General features: G+C 43.4%; 1 protein-coding gene across 5 annotated transcripts in view; it reads right to left on the reverse strand.

Annotated features, from left to right (window-relative positions):
* Positions 1-1,149: 1,149 nt before the first annotated feature.
* Positions 1,150-21,175, reverse strand: part of MAG (myelin associated glycoprotein) — a 36,252-nt gene continuing 16,226 nt past the window's right edge. For 2 of the 5 annotated variants that reach the window (XM_026685287.2, XM_087970947.1), the window contains exons 2-10: positions 18,842-18,923; positions 17,209-17,577; positions 14,898-15,194; positions 11,204-11,461; positions 10,206-10,466; positions 8,908-9,195; positions 6,524-6,620; positions 5,455-5,551; positions 2,318-2,605 (exon numbers count right to left, since the gene is read on the reverse strand). In XM_026685287.2, the coding sequence (XP_026541072.1) occupies positions 2,459-2,605; positions 5,455-5,551; positions 6,524-6,620; positions 8,908-9,195; positions 10,206-10,466; positions 11,204-11,461; positions 14,898-15,194; positions 17,209-17,577; positions 18,842-18,890 (1,863 nt within the window). In that variant the 5' untranslated portion in view covers positions 18,891-18,923 and the 3' untranslated portion in view covers positions 2,318-2,458. Of the gene's footprint in view, positions 2,818-4,469; positions 4,512-5,454; positions 5,552-6,523; positions 6,621-8,907; positions 9,196-10,205; positions 10,467-11,203; positions 11,462-14,897; positions 15,195-17,208; positions 17,578-18,841; positions 18,924-21,175 lie in introns of all 5 variants that reach the window. The other 3 variants (XM_087970950.1, XM_087970949.1, XM_087970951.1) reach the window with 3 other exon arrangements.

Below are 21,175 nucleotides of genomic sequence, written 5' to 3' on the forward strand. Positions count from 1 at the left end.
GTTAGATATTAATCTTGTTAGGAGACTGGAATTAGCTTGCCAGCTGAGAATTACAGCTTTTCTTCACAAACACCAATTGGAACGCCATCTCATTAACTCAGTGATGGAGGGTTCCTTCCCAGCTGGGTTTCATGAATTCCCAACTTTGACAACTTTTTAAAACAATGATTCAGCTATTGCTTAATCAGCAAAATACAGTATCTTTTTCTGTACAGTACAAAAAACACAGGATATGTGTGTGTGTGTTGGAACAGATGGGGATTTGGGAGGAGTCATGATTTAAAAACCAAACCAAAGGTGGAATTTGATTCTGTAAACATTACTCCAATGCAACAATAGACCTAGAGGCTTTCCAAGCAGTAAAAGCTTTTCCTGAGATTATTTTTTAAAAACACAAAAAGCTTCAGATGCTTGAAATCCTAGTTGTTTTGCCCTTTTTCATTGACAGTTGTTGCTAAACTCCTGATGTAAAGAAAGGAATGGGGAAATTAAAAGGAATAATGATTACTAGATTCTTTTGACTTCATCTTCCGGCTGATAACTGTCTGTTTCTTCAGAAAGAAAAAAAACACTAACAACAATACTTTTATAAGGATTTACCAAACTGTGACCATTTTGAGTAGGTTTTGAATGCTGAAGCTTTTGTCACAGGCTTAAAAGCTTTGGAGAACTTAATATATTCATGCCTATAACATGTAACAGTCACACTTGGGTGGCTGTTAACTAAACTATTTCCTTATTGTAATTTTGAGAGAAGTTTTTTAGCTTTTCCATTTCTCCTTATCCCAAGTGGATGTCTAATCAATATTGGTCATAACATCATGGAGTTAGAAGAGGCCAATTAAAACCCCCAAATTCAACCACTTGCTCACTGCAGGTTTTCAAATTAAATGCTCCCCAAATGATGGTTATCTCGCCCCATCATTTTTGCATTTAAAACTGCTTTATGATTGGAAGGATTTGCTATATGACCACGAGGATGAACAGTCAAGGTTTTCAGTATAATCATAGGTCTTCAGCAAATAACGAAGGATCCGAGATATTTCTTCTATAGCGTTCCAGTGTCATCAAAATCAATGGGATTCGTGATGGGTTTAAAACATCAGCCTTCTGTCTTCCTGAGGTTGAACAAGCAGAGGAAAGAGAAGATATTTTGCCCAACAAATTTACTTATTGAAAAGGGCACTTTTTCTCAAAAGGCAAAGCGACAGAATTGATGGATGCTACAGAATACAATATCCAGTTGCTCAGCAAAACACACAGCACTTTCATTAGTCATGCTAACAACAACAGGAATGTATCATTGGGAACTATTATGGGGTGCAGAAGGAAATCCTTGATGAAACAGAACATACATTCTAGGAAACAGAAGTTAGTCTTTCTACTTAACAGATATACATAATGTAAAATTGGATCTAAGCATATCTGGTAAAAATGGCTTGACAATGAAGGTCATTTCCATGCTAGCAATTCATAGCATCTTCTAGAGTCACCCAACCATTGCTATGTCAAAAGGACAGTAGCTGGGCAAGCTTTATATTTCTTCAACCATAGCTGGTGGGTGCCCTGGAGACGCTAGAATTCACTAGGTGATGTTTTCGGTCATCTCATCACTTTGTTTCTTTTTAACCTGAAAACTATGATGCTGGAATCAAAACAGGGTGGTAAAATGTCCACTGTCTTATACATGGAGAAATAAATGATATGCCTAAATGTGCCCTGCTTTCTTTATTTTGTTAAAGACAGAAATGTAGAGAATAACTCTACATGTGAGCTGGAATTTGATTTTTTTTCCAGCTTGAATCTGGAATGTGAATCTGGAATCTGAATCTGGAATGTGGAATGTGAAGTGAACGTTGGACAGATAGAGAGCCAACTCTACTGCTTATGATCATCAGCCTTGATGAGATGGATCAAGACTCTTGGGCATTGTGGTGAAAACCAATCCATTCAATTTCTCCTAGAAACACAACTTCTTTCATGAAACCCTGTCAGATGGGGGATACCCATTAGATCACAGCTGTTCTGGATTTGTCAATTTGATCCTTACGATAATGATCTGGAATCTTGTTCTACTTTGATCGTTTGCTAGCAAATTAGACTAGGTACCCAAGATTTAGCAATTTACCACAGCAGAAGCAGAAAGAGCTACCCTCTCACCATTCTGTAACTATAACCTGTTGGCTGGCCAAAAGGACCAGTGTTTACTTGTGGGGTTTGTGTGTGTGAGAGAAAAGGGGAACCCTAATCTGTGTTAGTTGACCTTCAGTATGTACTCTCCAGGAAATGAAAATGCACCCCGTATTTTGGAGTGCGAACATCAGGATATCAAAAACAGTGGATAATGTGGAGTCCCCCTGAGAGATGATGGATGCCCAGCCCAGGAATGGTGACGGCTTGGGGTCTCGTTCAACTACTATAGTTCCAGTCGGAAGGAAGGCCTTGGTGAGAAGAGGCCTCACTTGACTCGGATTTCAGCATATTCAGCCAACTCCTCGGTCAGGGTATAGCTGTCCTTGGTGGACAATTTGGTGAAGTCTATGTTGGCATAATCAATCCCCAGGTCCTCACGCTTGTTCAACAGCCGTTTGTCACAGCGCCCATACTGGAGGAGGAGGTGAGCAGACAAACAAGAGCAGGTTATTGCTTGCGCCAACTCACTCTCTGAGTTATATCATTTGGTTCATTCCCGTAGAATCAAAGTAGGATTCCAGATATTGCTGAGGACACACTCAGTAGTCCTGGCCATCAGGATCAATGCTAAGGGATATTAGGAAGTGTAGTTCAGCAACATCTGAGGCGGGGAGACAAGTTGAACTGCAAGACATGAGGTGGTAGAAATAAGGGACAGGATGCTATGTATATAGACCACAAATGGAAAGTGTCCACTTAACATGCAAACATTTAACCAAGATGCACTGACAGACGCAACATAATTTTCACCAGGAAGGTTACGACGACAGACACCACAGAAACTTGACAGAAACTATCTTCCTGGGTTTTTCAAAAATATCTGAGTATTTCAGATGTTCAGACACAAGGCACAATATTTGACACAAACATATTGTCACACAAACACATTCAGAAGCTGCTTTTGGAACTGTGTGCAGACATGACAACTGTTAATGCAAGACAGGCCATGTCAAAAAGGGTGATTTTTTTTTTCAAGTTGGAAATATGCTTAGCCAAGATAGAATTTGTTTTCAAATAACAGACGTGGGAAATGCATGCAAAATAAAAAATAAAAAAAAATAAAAAATCAAATTGAAGTGCTATTCGCTGCGAAGATTCTATTTGTGAAGCAGAGCAATACGACAAGCAAAATAGCTAGGTTAAGCCTTTAACAGACTTAACACGTCTATTTTCCTCTGAAAAAACATCTCCCCCTCAAAAGTGAAAAAGCAGAGCAGAAAAAAATCTGGCTGTGCCTTCTTCAGAGATGTTACTACCATATGCCTGGCAGTTGTTTGAACTAAAAATAATAACGTGGACAAAAAATGTGGCCTCCCATGGCAAAAAAAAAAAAAAAGTTAGTCAGACTTTACTGTGATAGAACCTTTTTTCTAAACACCCAAAATGAAAGTCACGGACCAGTTTCCATGAAAGTGGCTCTACTCTGCTTCAATCTTGAGAGGGCATGCCAAGAGTAAAGATGAAGGGGAAATTAAATAATAATAATAATAGAAGAATTGTGATGAGAAAAAAAATCAGTTTCTTTTCCACAGGTTGTGATTCTTCCTCTGAATTCTCTTATTAATTTCTCCCTAGGCTTTGTTTCTAACCAGGATTTTAAAAAAGACCTTGTTATGTATTTCAGTATGTTCTCAGCTTCCTGAAGTTCTTTTTTTTTTTTGAAGGTAACATCTCCTTTGCATCCACCTTGAATTCCTGGTGACTTCATGGAAGTGTCCATACTGTTTCCTTGTCACCAGGTCAGAAAGGGTTTTTCTGTGTCTTCTGAGGTGTTTTTCAACTCTCTAATCAAGCCTACAGCCCTGGAATTCCCTGGAGATGTCCCTTCCAAGTTCATAACCCAGCCCAACCTTGCTTAGCTTCTTACCCCAGACAAGACATTTAGATTCCTACCAGTGGTTGTATGCTACCAGTTTGGCATGGTTCACATGAACCGGTAGTAAAAATCACTACCAGTTGGCCAACCAGGTAGTAAAAAACAGCCTCCAATCATCTGAGAGGAGGAAAAAAAGCCTTCGACAATCAGATGAGAGAATAAAAGCCCGAGGGTCGCTCCTAGCTTTTCGTTTCTTCATCCCGCTTGTTAGGCAAGCGTGCGCGCACACACACGATCACCCACCAAACTGATAGCGACTAAGGTAGGATCCCACTACTGATTCCTACCACGAAGGGACATACAAGCCCATAAAAACATGCATGGATTCATTTGTGGGAAAGGAGGATAGGGCAATGGGATGATGACAATGTTACACATGGACAGGGAAGTCCATACTTACTTGGCCAGGTCAGTGACTTTCCAGGGAGCAGATCTCTTTAGACTATTAGAAAAGGAAGAGTAGTCACTAATGACTCCAAGGGAGAAAGGACAGCTTGGGCAAACTCAACCCTGCCATGAAATGAGTTTGGGGCACCATGAATTATAGTTAAGTCAGGGAGAGAGATTGAAACCGTGGATCTCTGTGGCATAGGTCATGGCCGTGAGACAATGATGTAGGGTAGAATGTCCACCTGAGCTTCTCATGTCTTGTTCTGTCAAGGTCATATCAGGGGTCCACACTTGCTTTTTCTCTGTGCTGAAATCAATAGGTCAGCAAAGCCCAAGTAAGGAAACCATTCTTAGACACGAGTAGTTATGCTACCAGGAAGCACGAAGGAGCACAGTGGCTCGAGTGGTTGGAACGCTGGGCAGGAGGTTAGCAAGCCCGCGTTCGAGACCCGAGAGCTGTTGTGGGGCAGGGTTGAGCTCCCGTCCTTTACTCCAGCTCCTGATGGGGACAAGAAAAGAGCCCAAATTGGGCATCCCCAGGACAATGGTGATGTCACCAGCTAATCCTTTCAACAGGAAGCGGTGCTTCTGAATTGAGCGCAAAAAAACCAGGAAGAAAAAGTACCCCCACTCTGACCATTTCCAAAACAAACATCCATTGGAAGGGCACTTCCCATGGATGGCACTATGGGCAATTGCCTCTACTGCCCCCCACTCCAAAAAAAGGCGTATTGAGAAATTATCCACCCTGCTCCTCTAAATAAGCTTTCCGGTTAGCCTTCTTCTAAAATACTGAGCTGACAGGAGCATACTAGTCCTCCCCTTCCAAAAGATGGGAATGGATTCAGCCTATAAGGCAGAAGCAACTTACAGAAGTTGTGGCCAGGCAACGAAAGAGAGGCAGAGGAGAGATTGTGTGAGAGTGGTGTGTATTGCAGGGAGGGGACCCATCAACGTAGTTCTACCAAGAGCAACTTAACTACAGTTATTGGTACCTCTGATTTTTCCAGATTGCCTGGAGTCCTGTAATCTCCGCTGTAGACAACAGGAGGGTTTTCTGTTTGCCCAAAGCCAGGATTTTCATTGTTTTTTCTGGGGAAACGGAGATAATCACAATAACAATATTAACTGCCCCAATAACGTAAGACTTAGAACAACATAAAACAGGTAGTCTTCAATTTATGACTGGTTGCTTAGTGATTGTTTGAAGTTACAACATATCCTGAAAATGGGACTTACAACTCAGATTCAAAGTACTGATGTTTGTCTCCCACCCACCATGGTCACACAATCACATTTTGGGCATTTGGCCTGTGCATTTATGACAATTTGCAGTATCCTGCATCACACAATGGTGATTTGTGATGTGTTTGCTGAAAACCAGTGTTTACTTTCAGTTCCTGGCCAAAAAAAAAACCCCCTTCCAATAGCAAACGACATGTTCACTTAATGACCATGGTGTTTGTTTTACAACTGCCCCCCAAAAGGGCATAACATTGGATGCAGTCACAAGGAGACCTACTTTATGACCATCACAACTTATGCTCAAAATTGTAAGTTGTAAGTCAAGATTCTGAATTGGCTCTTCTGGAAATTAGTATGGGCTCCTCATTAAGGATAGGTATCATATATAGGTAGATATTGCATATATGTATCACTTTGATTCAGATAATACACCAAAATGTAGTTAAAAGAAGCATTAACTATGGCTTAATACAGTGTTTCTCAACATTAGCAACTTAAAAGATATGTGGACTTCAACTCCCAGAATTCCCCAGGCAGCTTCAACTCCATTCTGGGAGTTGAAGTCCACATATCTTTTAAGTTGCCAAGGTTGGGAGACACTGACTTTAATGCAAAGCTGAGCAATGATGAGTGTGTGTATACAGTGGATTACAAGCCCTCTCCCTCTTGATTTAGTGTGCCAACAAATCCCAATTGGTGATCCACTACCCTGGAAACCCCGCTGTGTGTTTGGATCTCAAAGCCATAAGAAAAACCATTTTCAGTTGGGTGTAAATCAAAGAAAGTTGGGTTTGGATTTCCCTTCTCCCCAAAACTTACTTTTTTCTGGCCTGGCTGACATAGCACACCACAGCTATGAGTATGGCAAAGGCCACAACAGCTCCCACCGGTCCAACCTTTGCCCACATCAGACTGTCTGGAAGAAAGGAAGACACGGGTCAACAGACAGGTTTAAAAATGAATGCAAAGAGAACCCATATAAAGCAAAGTCCTTCAAACTTGGCAAGTTTAAGACTTGTGGACTTCAACTCCCAGAATTCCTGAGCTAATATGACTGTAGGAAGAATTCTGGGAGTTGAAGTCCACAAGTCTTAAAGCTGTCAAGTTTGAAGACCCGTGATATAAAGAGACAAGATGGTGGCGGAAAATAACCCAGGAATATGGGAACAAAGGTTGGGTCATACATGGCACCAACACAAGTTTGTTTTAATGGTGATTGTTGAGTAAACTACAGCTGGATCATGTTAAACAGATCTCACTGTTGCAAAAAATAAACAAGACATCAGTCAATGGAAATTGGACCTCCTGAACTAAAGAGAGGAGCCCCAGAAGTTGGAATTGGAAGAGGATCAAAGGCATTTAATACAGGTAGTCCTTGGTTAATGAGTAGTCAATTAACAACTATTTAAAGCTCTGGCAGAAAAGGCTACTTATAGCAATAGCACTTAAGACTTTGATACCATTTCACAGTGCTTTACAACCTTCTCTAAGCGGTTTTCCAGAGTCAGCCTATTGCCCCCAACAATCTGGGTCCTCATTTTACCCACCTCAGAAGGATGGAAGGCTGAGTCAACCCTGAGCCTGGGGAGATTCGATCTGCCAAATTGAAGGCAGACAGCAGTCAGCAGAAGTAGCCTGCAGTACTGCATTCTAACCACTGCGCCTCATTATAGCAATAGCACTTATATACCACTCCACAGTGCTTTCCAGCCCTCTCTATGTGGTTTACAGAGTCAGCCTATGCCCCCTAACAATCTGGATCCTCATTTTACCCACCTCGGAAGGATGGAAGGCCGAATCAACCTTGAGCCTGGTGGGATTTGAACTGCCAAATTGTAGGCAGCTGGCTGCAGAAGCAGCTTGCACTCTAACCACTGCGCCACAGAGGCTCCTTATGATTATGATTCATCCTTGTAACTGCACCCTACAGTCACATGATCACATTTTAGTGCTTGGGAACAACTAGCTCGCATTTTTGTCTGGTTGCAGTGTCCTGCAGTCACATGACAGCGATCTACAACTTTTTTTTTTGCAGTTTTCCATTTCTCCTCTCTGTCCCACTCTGCTAGTTCATACTCTTTACTCAATAAGGAGTATATTACAGTATATAATCAATACAGTATAACACAAGTATTTTTGGCTTGGAATTTAGGCTGTCTGGAGTCAGAGATAACCAAGTTTGGTCTCTCATTTATATGTGACAGCCCAGCTGATATTTGAAAACTTCTGACACATAATCTTTTGATAGCTTATTTTCCAGGCTAACGTTGGTCAATTAGTTCAACTTCTTTTCAACACTTTGCCTTCTAATGTTATTAATTCATATTCTTGCCCAGGGCGAGACAGCAAGGTATGCAAAAGCTGTGGTTCTTTGTAGCAGTCATTGCCTTCTCACTTGAAGAAGGCAATTGAACAGGAAAGAGCACCACCAAGGGGGAGGGAGACCCAGCATGATCCAGGGGCTGCTGGCTTTTCAGTGGGCCAGTAGCTGATGTATCAGCCTTCTCAGACAACTAGTGAGGCTGTCCCTTGATGGAAGCTCTGGAGCGGCTATCATGGAGGGTGTTGTGTTGGCCACTGGCCCCTCCAGCAGCTGAATCAGATGAGGTGGTGTGGGAGTCAGGGCCATCATCAAGGCCACCTGAGAGCCCCAAGGGAGAAGAGGGAATGGAGCTGTCAGAGATAGAGACAGAGGTGGAGCCTAGGCCGTCCATCAGCTGTCAGATGGAAAGCCAATAGCCCCCAAGCCTGGAGGTGGCTGATGAGGAAGAGGAGGAACAGCTGGGGTTCAGTGCCTGATGTGTGGTTGCACAGAAGGCCGAGGAGAGGAGAGGAGTGGAAATCTATGGGCCGGTCCTTGGGAAGGAAGAGCCACTGCTGCTAGCGAAGCCCCACCCTACCTCTGGGGATAAAAGTCAGGGGTGGAGATGAATAGATGTGGCAGACAACTATTCATCTCCCTGCTGGACAGACTTGTTAGTCTGCTGTGTGTGTGAGAGAGAGAGAGGGGGGGAGGGAGAGGGGGGAAAGGGTGAGAGAGAGAGACTTTTTGCCGTAGCTGCTGGTGCTCCTAATAAAAGGAACCTTTAGTTAACTACAGAGGGTTTGTTGTGTTTGGGAGCCGAATCAGAACAGATGGTCCAATAGACTGAGGAAGAGGACCAGAGGGATCAGAGGTGATGTTTGCCTGCAGGGACTCTCACTGGAGTGATGGAACTGGAGCTGCTGGTTCTTGGTGCCGTAGACATTCCTGGCAGAGCAGACTATGTAGAGCTGAGAATCAACCTCCCTCTGAACAGTCAGGATGCTGGTGACAATGTAGCCTGTTTTCTGGGAGTACACAAACTCCCGGTCAGTCTCATTGACCGTCACGTTGCGGGTGGGCAACTCAAAGGTGATCATAGCTTCTGGGTTGGCTTTGGCTGCACAGATGCATTTTACTGTATCCCGAGCGGCTGTGCACTTGGAGTCCGGAAGAATACGGGGAGCAACTATGGAGAAAAAATAAAGAGACTGAAGTGCAATTCGGGATGAACTAATAGCAATAGCACTTATATACCGCTTCACAGTGCTTTGCAGCCTTCTCTAAGCATTTTAAAAATGTCAGCATACTGCCCCCAACAATCTGGGTCCTCATTTTACCAACTTCGGAAGGAATGGAAGGCTGAGTCAGCTGGTTAGGATCCAACTCCTGGCAGTGAGCAGAGTTAGTCTGCAATACTGCGTTCTAACCATTGTGCCACCATGGCTCTAATAGCTTTCTTGGACTGTAGAAGTCCTCTATGGGAGCTCCTCCATTTATGGAAAGCCATACAACAAGGTTGGTCCACACTCTTGAGATGTCTACTTCCAACAAATACATCGGGGGAAAGAGAATAAATGGGGAGAGGCATAGCTCCAGGTCTACAATAACATAGAGGAGGAATTCGCTAGTTCCTTTTCTCCAGCTTTATCCAAATTTACTGCCAACCGTTCCTCAAAACTTTAGGAACAGATCTTTCCCGGAAATGCCAGAGCTCATAGCTGAGCCTTCTGCATTCAAAGCACTTGATCTACCACCCAGTGGTGGGATTCAAATTTTTTTTACTATCGGTTCTGTGGGCATGGCTTGGTAGGCGTGGCTTGGGCATGGCAGAGGAAGGATACTGTAAAATTTCCATTCCCACCCCACTCTAGGGGAAGGTTACTGCAAAATCCCGTTCCGTCCCCCACCCCACTAACCTGCTTTCCAGCTCCATTCTCCTCTGCAGGCAACCAAAGAAGACCCAGCCGATCAGCTGGGACTCAGTGGGAGGCAGAGAAGAGATGGGGGCAGGGCCAGTCAGAGGCGATATTTGCCGGTTCTCTGAACTACTCAAAATTTCCGCTACTGGTTCTCCAGAACTAGTCAGAACCTGCTGAATACCACCTCTACTACCACCACACTCTACCCAATTCCAAAACACACTTGAGATATTTAGAACTAAAAAAAGGGCTCTCGGGGCACAAAGCCAGTGCTTACATTCAACGGTAAGGTTGAAAGCAGTGCTGCTCTGGCCAAACTGGTTCTCTGCTGTGCACCAGTATTCACCGTCATCTTCGTGCGACACGGATTCGAACTCCAGCTCCACCTGGCTTTGGTAGACCCCCATGGCTAATGGCTTCTTGTCCTTGAAGATGGTGACCGTTGGGTCAGGGCTGCTCTGTGAGCTGCAGGAGATAGTGACAGGCTCTCCTTCAACGGCCACCAATGATCTGTTGACGACTGGTTTCCAAGGAGCATCTGCACAGGGAGACGAAGTCAAGAAGAACATGCATTTCATTTTAAGCAAAACATGGTACAAAATGGTCACCCCCAGCTAAGAACAGATTCCTCCTCCCAGAATGGTTCCAATGACATTCTTTCAAAGATTTAGCAATGTTGAAACTTGACTTACATCAAGTTATTCTTTCTTCAAACTTAGCAATAACTAAACAGATACTGCATGGATAGCCAATGGTCTGCGGCTAACGTGTGACCCTCAGATCTTTTTCTCTGGTCTCCAGGAAAAAAGAAATCTGTTTAAATTCTGTTTCTCATGCTTTTGACATCTTGCCACCACTCCCCAAACTGCTGGTATGTTTCCTCTTTGCATTGGGTAGACGGGGCTGAAGTTACATTGGCCTGATCTTTCCTCTTCGCACAAGGTAGACCGGACCGAAGCTTCGCTGGCCTGATCTTTCCTCTCTGCATTGGGTAGACCAGGCCGAAGTGATGGGGGTAGATTGGGACCGCCCCATGGGCCAGATCCAACCATATCGCAGCCCGAATCTGGCCCGTGCATTAACACGACTCAAGGCTTCCACACATTTTAAACGACGTTATAGAAACCTTGGGTAGGAGTAATGGGTTTCAGGTTATCCTGAAACTAGAGCTGTTGGACACGAGATGGGTGGCAAATAAATTTGATAAATAAATAAAATGAATAGGCTTTATCCCAGAATGGTGAATGCATTCCAGAGCCCCAGATTAGCACTCACACAGCACAGACAAGGCAAGGGAGTGGTTGTCTTTGCCATAGATGTTCTCCGCCACACAAGTGTAGAGGCCATCCTGCAGGTGAGTTACATTGTCGAGGTAGAGTGTGAGGTTCCCAGCCAAGTCCTCATGGAGAATTTCATTTTCTCGGAGCCAGGAAATCATGGCTGTTGGACTGCTGTCCACAATACACATCAAGAACACGTGAGTGCCATGGAGGACTTCCGTGGAGGAGTTGACTTGCAGGATGCGGGGTGGGTCTGCAAAGGAGAGATAAAGAGGTCACCTTTGAGGTGCATATCCAGTTTTCTTTCTGCAGCAGATAAAGGTAGTAAGAAAGGTATCGGCCAGGTATGGTCAAAAAAGTCAGGATGGCAGTCATGTTAGGGCAACCAGGACTTTTGTTGTTGTCTTTTATGGGCATTGCATCCTCATCCTCATCATTATCATCATGACTCTCGTGGTGGCACAATGGTTAGAAAGCACTACTGTAGGCTAACTCTGCACACAGCCTGGAGTTCGATCCTGACCAGCTCAAGGTTGACTCGGTCTTCCATCTTCCATGAGTCAGTAAAATAAGGACCCAGATTGATCGATTTTTTTTTAAAAAAAACCTTTTTTGGATTTTTATTTTTAAATGTACATCAATATCAATACCTGAACAGTGTGGCTTCTGGGTATAATTCATTTTTATACAAGTAGCAATAATAATAATATTAAGAATATTTATTACATTAAACAAATTTATGTAATCCTAATATTCATCTCAGAAATAGCTCTTGTGGTGCAGTGGTGGGAATGCAGCATTGCAGGCTAACTCTGCCCACTGCCAGGAGTTCGATATTCAAAGGCTCAAGGTTGACTCGACCTTCCATCCTTCCGAGGTGGGTAAAATGAGGACCCAGATTGTTGGGGGCAAGATGCTGACTCTGTAAGCCGCTTAGAGAGGGCTGTAAAGCACTGTGAAGCAGTATATAAGTCTAAGTGCTGTTGCTATCTTGACTTTCTTGGTCACATCCCGCTTAGTACTTTTCCCCCTTTGTTCCCTATGTGAACAAAAGCAGAGTTGGACCTATTTTATTCCATTAAATGGTGAGATCGCAAGGCTTGATGTCTAATTAAAAAAAAAAAAAACTTTTCCTTATGTTTGTGTGTAACTTTTCCCTGTCTACCTCAGCTTTTTTGTTAGTTTGTGAACCAAAAGCAGTTTCAGAATTTAAGAGGGAAGATGACAATGGGTGAGAAGCTGTGATTAGCATGTTAGCTCATTTTTCATTTAAACTCATATATTCCCAGTTACTTGTTTTCCCATGGAAGAGAAAGTGACATTGATTAGAGATGAAGGAAGTCTCATGAGAAATGAAATATGCATGTTTGAGGAATGTGACTTGCAAAACAGGTCATCTTTGACAATAAAAAAGGAAAAAGAATACATTAAAATTAAACCGGGAACAAAAAAAATCTGCTTTTCACATGGCTCAGGGGCCAGGAATCCATTAATTACCACATAATTAAGTGCTAAACTGACTGCTAATCCCTTCCACTCAGCAATTTTCTATGACAGAAGCTTGAGCCATCTAATTAAGATGATGGACTTTTAACATTAGAAAATGTTAAATGTTTCTTTTACTATAGTTATTTTATGGAAGGCACAGTTGTGGTCCTGATGTTGGGCATTTCCAGATACTACAGGTAGTCCTTGACTTATGATCTCACAATCAAACCCAAATTTCTGTTGCTAAGTGAGTTCTGCCCATTTTATGATCTTTCTTGCCCCAGTTGAATCACTGCAATTATTAAGCTAGTAACATGGCTGTTAAGTAAATCTAATTTCCCCCACTGACTTTACTAGTCAGAAAGTCGCAAAAGGTGATCACATGATCCCAACACACTGCAACCGTCGTAAATACAGGCCAGTTGCCAAACATCCAAATTTTGATCATGTGACCCTGGGGATGCTTGTAAGTGTGAAAAATGGTCATAAGTCATATTTTGGACACCATTTTGACTTTGAACAATGACTAAGCAAATGGTTGTAAGTCGAGGGCTATCTTTATAATAATAAATATAATTGATTAAATGTTGAACCATGGTTTTAATTCTGCTTTTAGATGGTTGCAGAAAAGCAATACCACAGCAGAATGTGTCATAGTAGGGAGGTAATTCAATAGCCCGAGTCCATCAAGTCTTGTTGCAGAAACTGTCAGCCTCCAAGAATCCTTCTTCTGCTTATCTTTCCAGCTGCCATAGAAGGTGGGGGGGGAGAATAATTGGACTTTGTGGGGGGAAGAGTGCTGGAGGTTTGAGTTGGTGAAATGTAAACATTGGGATGTTTTCTTGACTAGGCTTACTTGCTTACTGCGCAGATGTAGCCTCTTATCTGTCTAAGCCAAGGTCAACCGTCTTGGCATACCAGATATCTGAAACACCACCTGAAGATACCCCACATGACATTATACACATCTCAGATTGGATGGCCAGTTTGAACTATTGTGGGTGGGAACATGGGATAACTTTGCATATGTGATCTTCGCGCCAATTGCCTCAGATCTTGTATTCTTATGATGCTACCACTTCAATTTTCAGTAAAAGTCCTTTTCTCTATAACAGTGGAGTCTAAGGTTTTCTTTCTCGGATTTTGAACAGAGCCTCACCTGACAGAAACCCTCCAGTGTTCTCCAAGATTAAGATGACAGGTGTCCACTTACACGCAATATTAAAAATGTAAAATATAAAAGTTAATATATTTCTATGAAAGTTTTATTGATATACAAGTTAACATATTTATGTTTCAATATAAAAATATATAAAAGCTTCCAATATTTGAGGGGCTCCTACAAAGAAGAGGAGGTCAAACTATTTTCCAGAGCAGCAAAAAGCAAGACAACAAACAATGGTTGGAAACTAACCGAGAGAAGAAATCTAGAACTAAGGAGAAATTTCCTAACAGCAAGAACAATGAACCAGTGGAACCATTTGCCTTCAGAAATTGTGGGTGCTCCATCACTGAAGGCTTTCAAAAAGAGGAAAGAAATGAGATAGGATCAGGGGTGGGCTGCTGGGGGCTTGCAGGGGCTCGAGAAAGCCCCTAGCTAAGACTCTGCGGGGCTCGGAGAGCCCCCCAAAAGCCTCAGAAAGAGAAGCAGCAAGGGAAAGCTCTTAATAGGCTTAATTGAACTTCTGGGCATTCAGCCAAGAGCAGTTCACACCTCGTAAAAGTGTTGCAAGCTAGATAAACAATCCACTCAGTGCTTGCAAGGGAGAGCCATTGAGAAAATCAGATAACATAGCCATGAGCCTCCAAGGGGATGAATTCCCAAATAATAAGAATCATGTAACTGTCTAGAAACTCCACTAAGACTCCAAGATCCCTCTCACAGTCATTGCTATAAAGCCTGGTTTCACCCAGTCTTTTATTTAAGTATTAAATGCATGAAATAATAAACAACTTTTTAGTATATTATCTTTTTTTAGGTAATTAGGGCAAAGAAGCGATGTCGAGTTGGCCACACCCACCCAGTCATATGCCCACCCAGCCATGCCCACCCAGCCAGCCATTAGGGCAGAGAGCCCCTTGCTGAAAAATTTGAAGCCCACCCCTGGATAGGATCTTGTGCTCACGCAGGGGGGTTGACTAGAAGACCTCCAATATTCCAACTTTATTGTTCTGTTATATATACTACTTATCCAACTCACATTTGACGTCCAGAGTCGAGAAGCCTTCAAACTCAAAAGTGGTGTTGGGGTAGCTGACTTTGCAGCCCACCTCATGTCCGTGGTTCTCACGCAATGGTAGGAACTTCAGGATGGAGATGAGTGACCAAGTGCTACCTTCTTCCTCTATCTGTGCGTAGACGGAATGCTCAGCCAAATTCTCATGGTTCATCCATGTGATGACAGGTTTCATGTCTGGGCAATTGTCGGGCACCTCGCAGCGCAGCTCTGCATCTGAACCCTCCACCACTTCTGGAGGATTCAAAATGGTGGGCTTGTCTACGGAGTAGAAAGAGACAGAGAATATGGAGAAAACGGAAACTCCCCTTTTCCTGTCTTCTCCTTCAATTGAGAGGGTACTAAAGAAGCCGTTGACCGGTTGTGTCCTCCTTTGGGAGAAAGGTAGATGCAGTCTGATGTGACCAGAATGAACCTTACATTTTAGGTTACATTCTTTTAAAATGCCAAAGCCAAATAGTCCTGTGAGCATCTAGTTTGCAGTAGTGGTGAATATCTGTAGCTCGGGTGTAGGATGAGGGTGAAGGTTCGTTCTCCTACTAACCACACGAAGCCCTTATAAACAGAGGAACACAGACAGTGACATCCCTAAACTCCGCTGAAGATGTTACCTAGCCTGGTCACGAAATGTTTGGAAACCAAGCCACAAACTCGGAGAATGAACCTTCACCCCCATCTAGTAAAGCAGGGGCATCAAACACAATTTCCATTGAGGGTCGCATCAGGGTTGTGTTTGAACTTGGGGGAGGGGGCTGGATGGGTGTGGGCAGCCTGAGGTCACCATGATGGCCTCCTACATCCCAGTGCCAGCGAGAATGGAGCCTGGGGAGGCCATGTATGGTTCCGTTTTCAGCCCTAATGGCCTCCTGCAGCCCTCTGCCAGCGAAAATGGAGCTTGGGAGGGCTGTGTGCAGCCTGCCCAGGCTCCATTTTAACTACGATGGCCTCCTGCAGCCCTCTGCCAGCAAGAACAGAGCTTGGGTGGGCCTCCCCAGGCAGGCCTCCCTGGCTCCATTTTCACTGGCAGAGGGCTGCAGGAGGCCGTTGTAGTCAAAAATGAAGCCTGGGGGGGCCGCACACAGCCCTCCGAAGCTCCATTTTCTCTGGCAGAGGCACCGTAGGCCAGTCCTTTGCTATTTCCATGGCTGCCCCGCAGACCAGATCTAAGCACTCTAAGCCTTGAGTCTGACATCCCTGTAGTAGATTATATATCATAAATAGAAAAATAACTGTAAGCTGCAAGCAAATTTCAATAACGAATCAATATTTACTTACCTAAACAAATAAAGGAGGAAGGACTGTAGGAAGGCAAAAACAACAACAACAACAACCCAGTGGGAGCAACTTTTGACTTCCTGCCGGCTTCCCCATTGACTTTGCTTATGGGAAGCTAACAGAGAGTGATGAAAATCCCAGGAACACTGCAATGGCCGCAACTTTATGAACAAATCTGATCACCATGAGAATTTCAGCACCACAGAAGTAATGGGTCCCAGATTTTTTTTATACACATTCTTTAAGTTAGCCAAATTTAAATAGCTGGATTAAAAAAAATAGTTGCAATAAAATTCAAAGTTTGTGCAACATATACATATAGGGTACATATACACAATACAATGAGAGTTTTAGCAGTATTAACAGTATTTAGCAGTAGTAACTACTATTAAATCAAATCCACGTACTAGGAACTGATACTGTAAGTTAGTGGAACTCTGGATATATAAGAGGTTAGCTTCTTTGGAGAATACTAAAAATAATCCTTTTGAGCTAAGATTGTGCCATTGTGGAGAAGAATTTATCAAATCCAGGTCCTGTTACTGTACCTCCTCTGTAAGGAGCTAGGGCTCACTGTATAATTCTGGCCAAATACCTAGGCAATTCTGATTTATTTTATCTATGTTTATTCTTACCAAACTAGTGTGATTTTGTTTCTTGAAAGCAGATAGCTGTGGAATTGCTTCTGTTTGAGTTTGCAAACTCAAACAAAACAATGCATCATGTTTTATATTGTATGTATGCTGAGAGCTTATGCACCGGAGACAAATTGCCTTTTTGTCCAATCACACTTGACCAATAAAGAGTTCTGTTCTGCTCTGCCCTTCTCTGCCCTGCCCTGCCCTACCCTACCCTACCCTACCCTACTCTACGGAAGCCTCCTACATCCTTTAATTGTTGCTGATTCCCATACTATTTGAAAGGGCTCACCAGCTTAGACCCGACTCTTTATAAGCAAGTTGGAATTGGTATTTCCCACCACCATTTGCCTGATACTCACTGATGACCTCAAGGTTAGTGTGCTCCGGATAGGTGTATTGATTGTAGCCACCGAGGTCTCCCCGAAAGTAATACTTCCCTGAGAGTTCAGGGCTGAGACGGGAGATCTGGAGGGTGCAGTTGCGGAAATTCAGCTCTCCCAGCAGTCTACTGCGTCCAACGTAGCTCTCGTGGATAATGTTGGTGCGGGATTTGTAAACCACTGGCGGATAATTCTTGGGGTAAGGGCTGTTGAAGTACCAGATGCCATGGATGGTTGGTGGACGCAGCTCTTCTGGGTAGCTGAAGCGACAGGGGATAACCACACAGGTGCCCTCAAACGCAGTGATGTGTTCGGGCATCCAGGCGCTCCACGGTCCAGCCAAGACCCCTTTGGAAGGAGGCAGAAGAGAATCACAATGAGAGAAACCCAGGTTGCGTGGTGGGCGATGGTCCATTTCGGTGGGTGGGGCTGTCTTTTTGCCGGTTGGTGGGGGGGGTGGGCGTGGTGGGTGTGGCCTAGTCAGCCTCCTGCACCACAGTGTGTGTGGGGGGGTGCGTTTTTGCACTCCCCGGGCTCCGGAGGCTTTCCTGAAGCCTCCGGGAGGGTGAAAATGGCCTCCCCAGGCTCCGGAGGCTCTCTGGAAGCTGGAAATGGGCCCATTTCTGGCCTTCCCGAACTTCCGGGAGGCCCATTATTCACCCTTCCTGAGGCTCCGCACACGACCTCCACTTACCTGCATCCAAAACAGGCCGCATGGGGACTTCTGGGAGGGGCAGGGTGGGCGGGGCCAGCCAGAAGTGGGATTTGGGGTGGTTCTCTGAACTGCACAGAATCTTAGCTAGGGCTCTCCCAAATCCCTGAGAACCCCCATATTGGGTATGATGAATAGATAGTCTTGAGGTCCCTTTCAGGTCCCTCCCTCGGAGATGTGTTACCTGTGGCTCACCTGTCTTTGAATCAGCAGGAAAGGCCATGGAGATCATTTATCTCCATGGCTGAAAGCATCTCAGCAGTGAGACTTGAATAGTGTTGCTAGCTCTACAGATTTAATGGGAGACAGTTTCAGGGTGGAGACTGGGGAATTCATGATTTCCTTCCCCTGAGACTGCCATCACTTACTGGAAGGAAAAAACGGTTGCCACCAATTGTTGTCCATAATGAACAACCAGGCAGGGTTGGGGGACTCTTAAGTCATCCACATATTTTCTTTGGGGGAGGGGAGAATACCCTATTTATGCCAAACCACATACTTCCTCCACCAGATCTCTCCGATGATCCAAACCCATGCCTCCCTGCCTTGCTCTTTGTATTCCTGTTCCTTCCACTACTGAAAAAAAGCACTAAAGGGAATAACAAAGGTGTTATCTACTCTATAGCAGTGTGAATTTTTCAGCCTTAGCAAGTTTCAAGATGTATGGATTTCAACTTCTAGAATTCTGGGAGTTGACTTCCACACATCTTAAAGTTGACAAGCTTGATAACTAACTCTTAATAGTTAATTCAGTGAAAAATAGGAGCCCCAAGATGCACATCGTACCGTCGTGACGTCAGCCCCTCCCTCCCCACTTCTTGGGTTTTTGATGGGTCATCGCCATGTAATTTGGGAGGATGTTACCAAGACAGAACTCTCTTTTTTTTGGTCCAAAAGTACCTTCAGATAGGACCCAGAAGGCCAGCAACGTCTTGCAGAAGAATTTCATGTTGTTTATTTTTGAAGAAATGTGTAGGTCAACCTAGAGGAAAGAAGGAGAAGTAGGATGACATTGATAGTAAGAGGACAATTGTTTGGTGTAATAGAACATTCCCTGGAGCAGTGTTGCCCAAACTTACCAACTTTAAGTTGTGTGTATGTCAATTCTGAAAATTTGGGGAATTGAAGTCCACACATCTTAAGATTGTCAAGATTGAGAATCCTTGCCTTACTGATCCCTTCCATTGTGATTTCTCTTCCATAGAGAGACCTCCTACAAAAGAAAATTGCTAGCTAGACCTCAGGCATGTACAGCATCAGACCATCAGTAAGGAGAAACTGGATTTGTGCCAGTACAGCAGAAGTTGTTTCCTGTTTGCATTCCATAACTAGGTCAGTTACAGCTAATATGCAGATCGTATGCATTCGCTGTGCATTCATGCAAAGACCATATTCAGGCAACTAAAGGGTTTAAACAGTGTTTTTCAACCTTAGTTATTTTGTGTTGATTTCATTTCTCTGAATATCCACCCATTTTCAAATGACCAAGATTGAGGTTTAAGACTACTGAATGCAACCTGAACCTGAGGATGCTCAGAAGGAAAATTGGTTCATCCATGTGTTGATGTTTTATACAATCTTGGTGAGAATTCATACACAAACCTCCTCCTGCATACATGTTCAGTGCTGGAAGTTGAACAGGGGCTGTCGTAATCACACTGTATTCATACATTGCCTAAGCTGTAATTTATTTATTTTTATTTATTTATTTATTTGATTTGCCAATTGTTTACAAGATAATAAGTATAAGTGTATACATGGTTGTGAATACATGAAATGGGTACATATAAGAAAAATAAAAGAATAAGAGAAACAATAGGACAGGGACGGTAGGCACGTTGGTGCGCTTATGCACGCCCCTACAGGCCTCTTAGGAAAGGGGTGAGGTCAATAGTAGACAGTCTAAGGTTAAAGTTTTTGGGGTTTGGGGAAGAAACCACAGAGTCAGGTAGAGTATTCCAGACATTGACCACTCTATTGCTGAAGTCGTATTTCCTGCAATCAAGTTTGGTGCGGTTAACCTTGAGTTTGTATCTATTGTGTGCTCTTGTGTTGTTATGGTTGAAGCTGAAGTATTCATTGACAGGTAGGACATTGCAATGTATGATTTTATATACCATGCTTAAGTCAGACCGAAGACGGCGTAATTCAAGGTTTTCAAGTTCTAGAATTTCAAGTCTGGTGGCATAAGGTATTCTACAACGAGTAGAGGAGTGGAGAACTCTTCTTGTGAAATATTTCTGGACTTTCTCAATTGTGCTAATATCAGATACGTAGTGTGGGTTCCAGACTGATGAACTGTATTCGAGTATTGGTCTAGCAAATGTTTTGTATGCTCTGGTTAGTAGTGTGATATTACCAGAGAAAAAGCTACGTAGGATTAGGTTAACAACTCTTAATGCCTTTTGGCTATGTAGTTGCAGTGGGCTATAGCAATTAGATCATTAGAGGTGAGTATTCCAAGGTCCTTTACAGAGCTTGAGTCATCAACAAGATCTTGACTATTCAGCTTGTATTTTATTTTCTGATTTTTTTGCCAATATGTAAGACAGAGCATTTATTTGTTGAGATTTGAAGTTGCCATTTGTTTGACCACTCTGATACATAGTCAAGATCTTTTTGTAGGGTAGCAGTATTGTCTGTGGTATTGAACAGCTTTACATCATCAGCGAAGAGAACGCAATTGCTCTTAATATGATCACAGAGGTCGTTTATGTAGAGTATGAAGAGAGTTGGTCCTAGAACACTGCCCTGGGGGACACCACTATTGACAGGTACTGGATTTGATAGTACGCTCCCGATTTTGACCATTTGTTGTCTGTTTGACAGGAATGCTTCTATCCAGTTATTCAGTTGTCCAGAGATACCATAGGATTTTATTTTTAGGAGTAGTTTGTCGTGTACCACTGAATCAAAGGCTTTACAGAAGTCTATGTAGATTGCGTCTATTGCTTTGCCCTGGTCGAGTTGTGTCGTCCATATGTTTTTGCAGTGTAAGAGTTGCAGATTACAGGATAGTTTTTTTCTGAAACCAAATTGTTTATTGGAGAGTAGGTTATTTGTCTCTAAGTGAAGGATGATGGATTGGTTAATAATTGATTCCATGACTTTACAGGTGACGCAGCATAAGGAGATTGGCCTGTAATTTTCAACTAGGCTTGGGTCTCCCTTTTTGAAGATGGGGATGACTGTGGCTTGTGACCATAGGTTAGGCAAGGAGCTGGTTCTGAAAGA

The sequence above is a fragment of the Notechis scutatus genome, chromosome 8 (assembly GCF_049901735.1).
Source record: "Notechis scutatus isolate UNSWTSFEM ecotype Mainland chromosome 8, rNotScu1.2, whole genome shotgun sequence".
NCBI lineage: Eukaryota > Metazoa > Chordata > Lepidosauria > Squamata > Elapidae > Notechis > Notechis scutatus.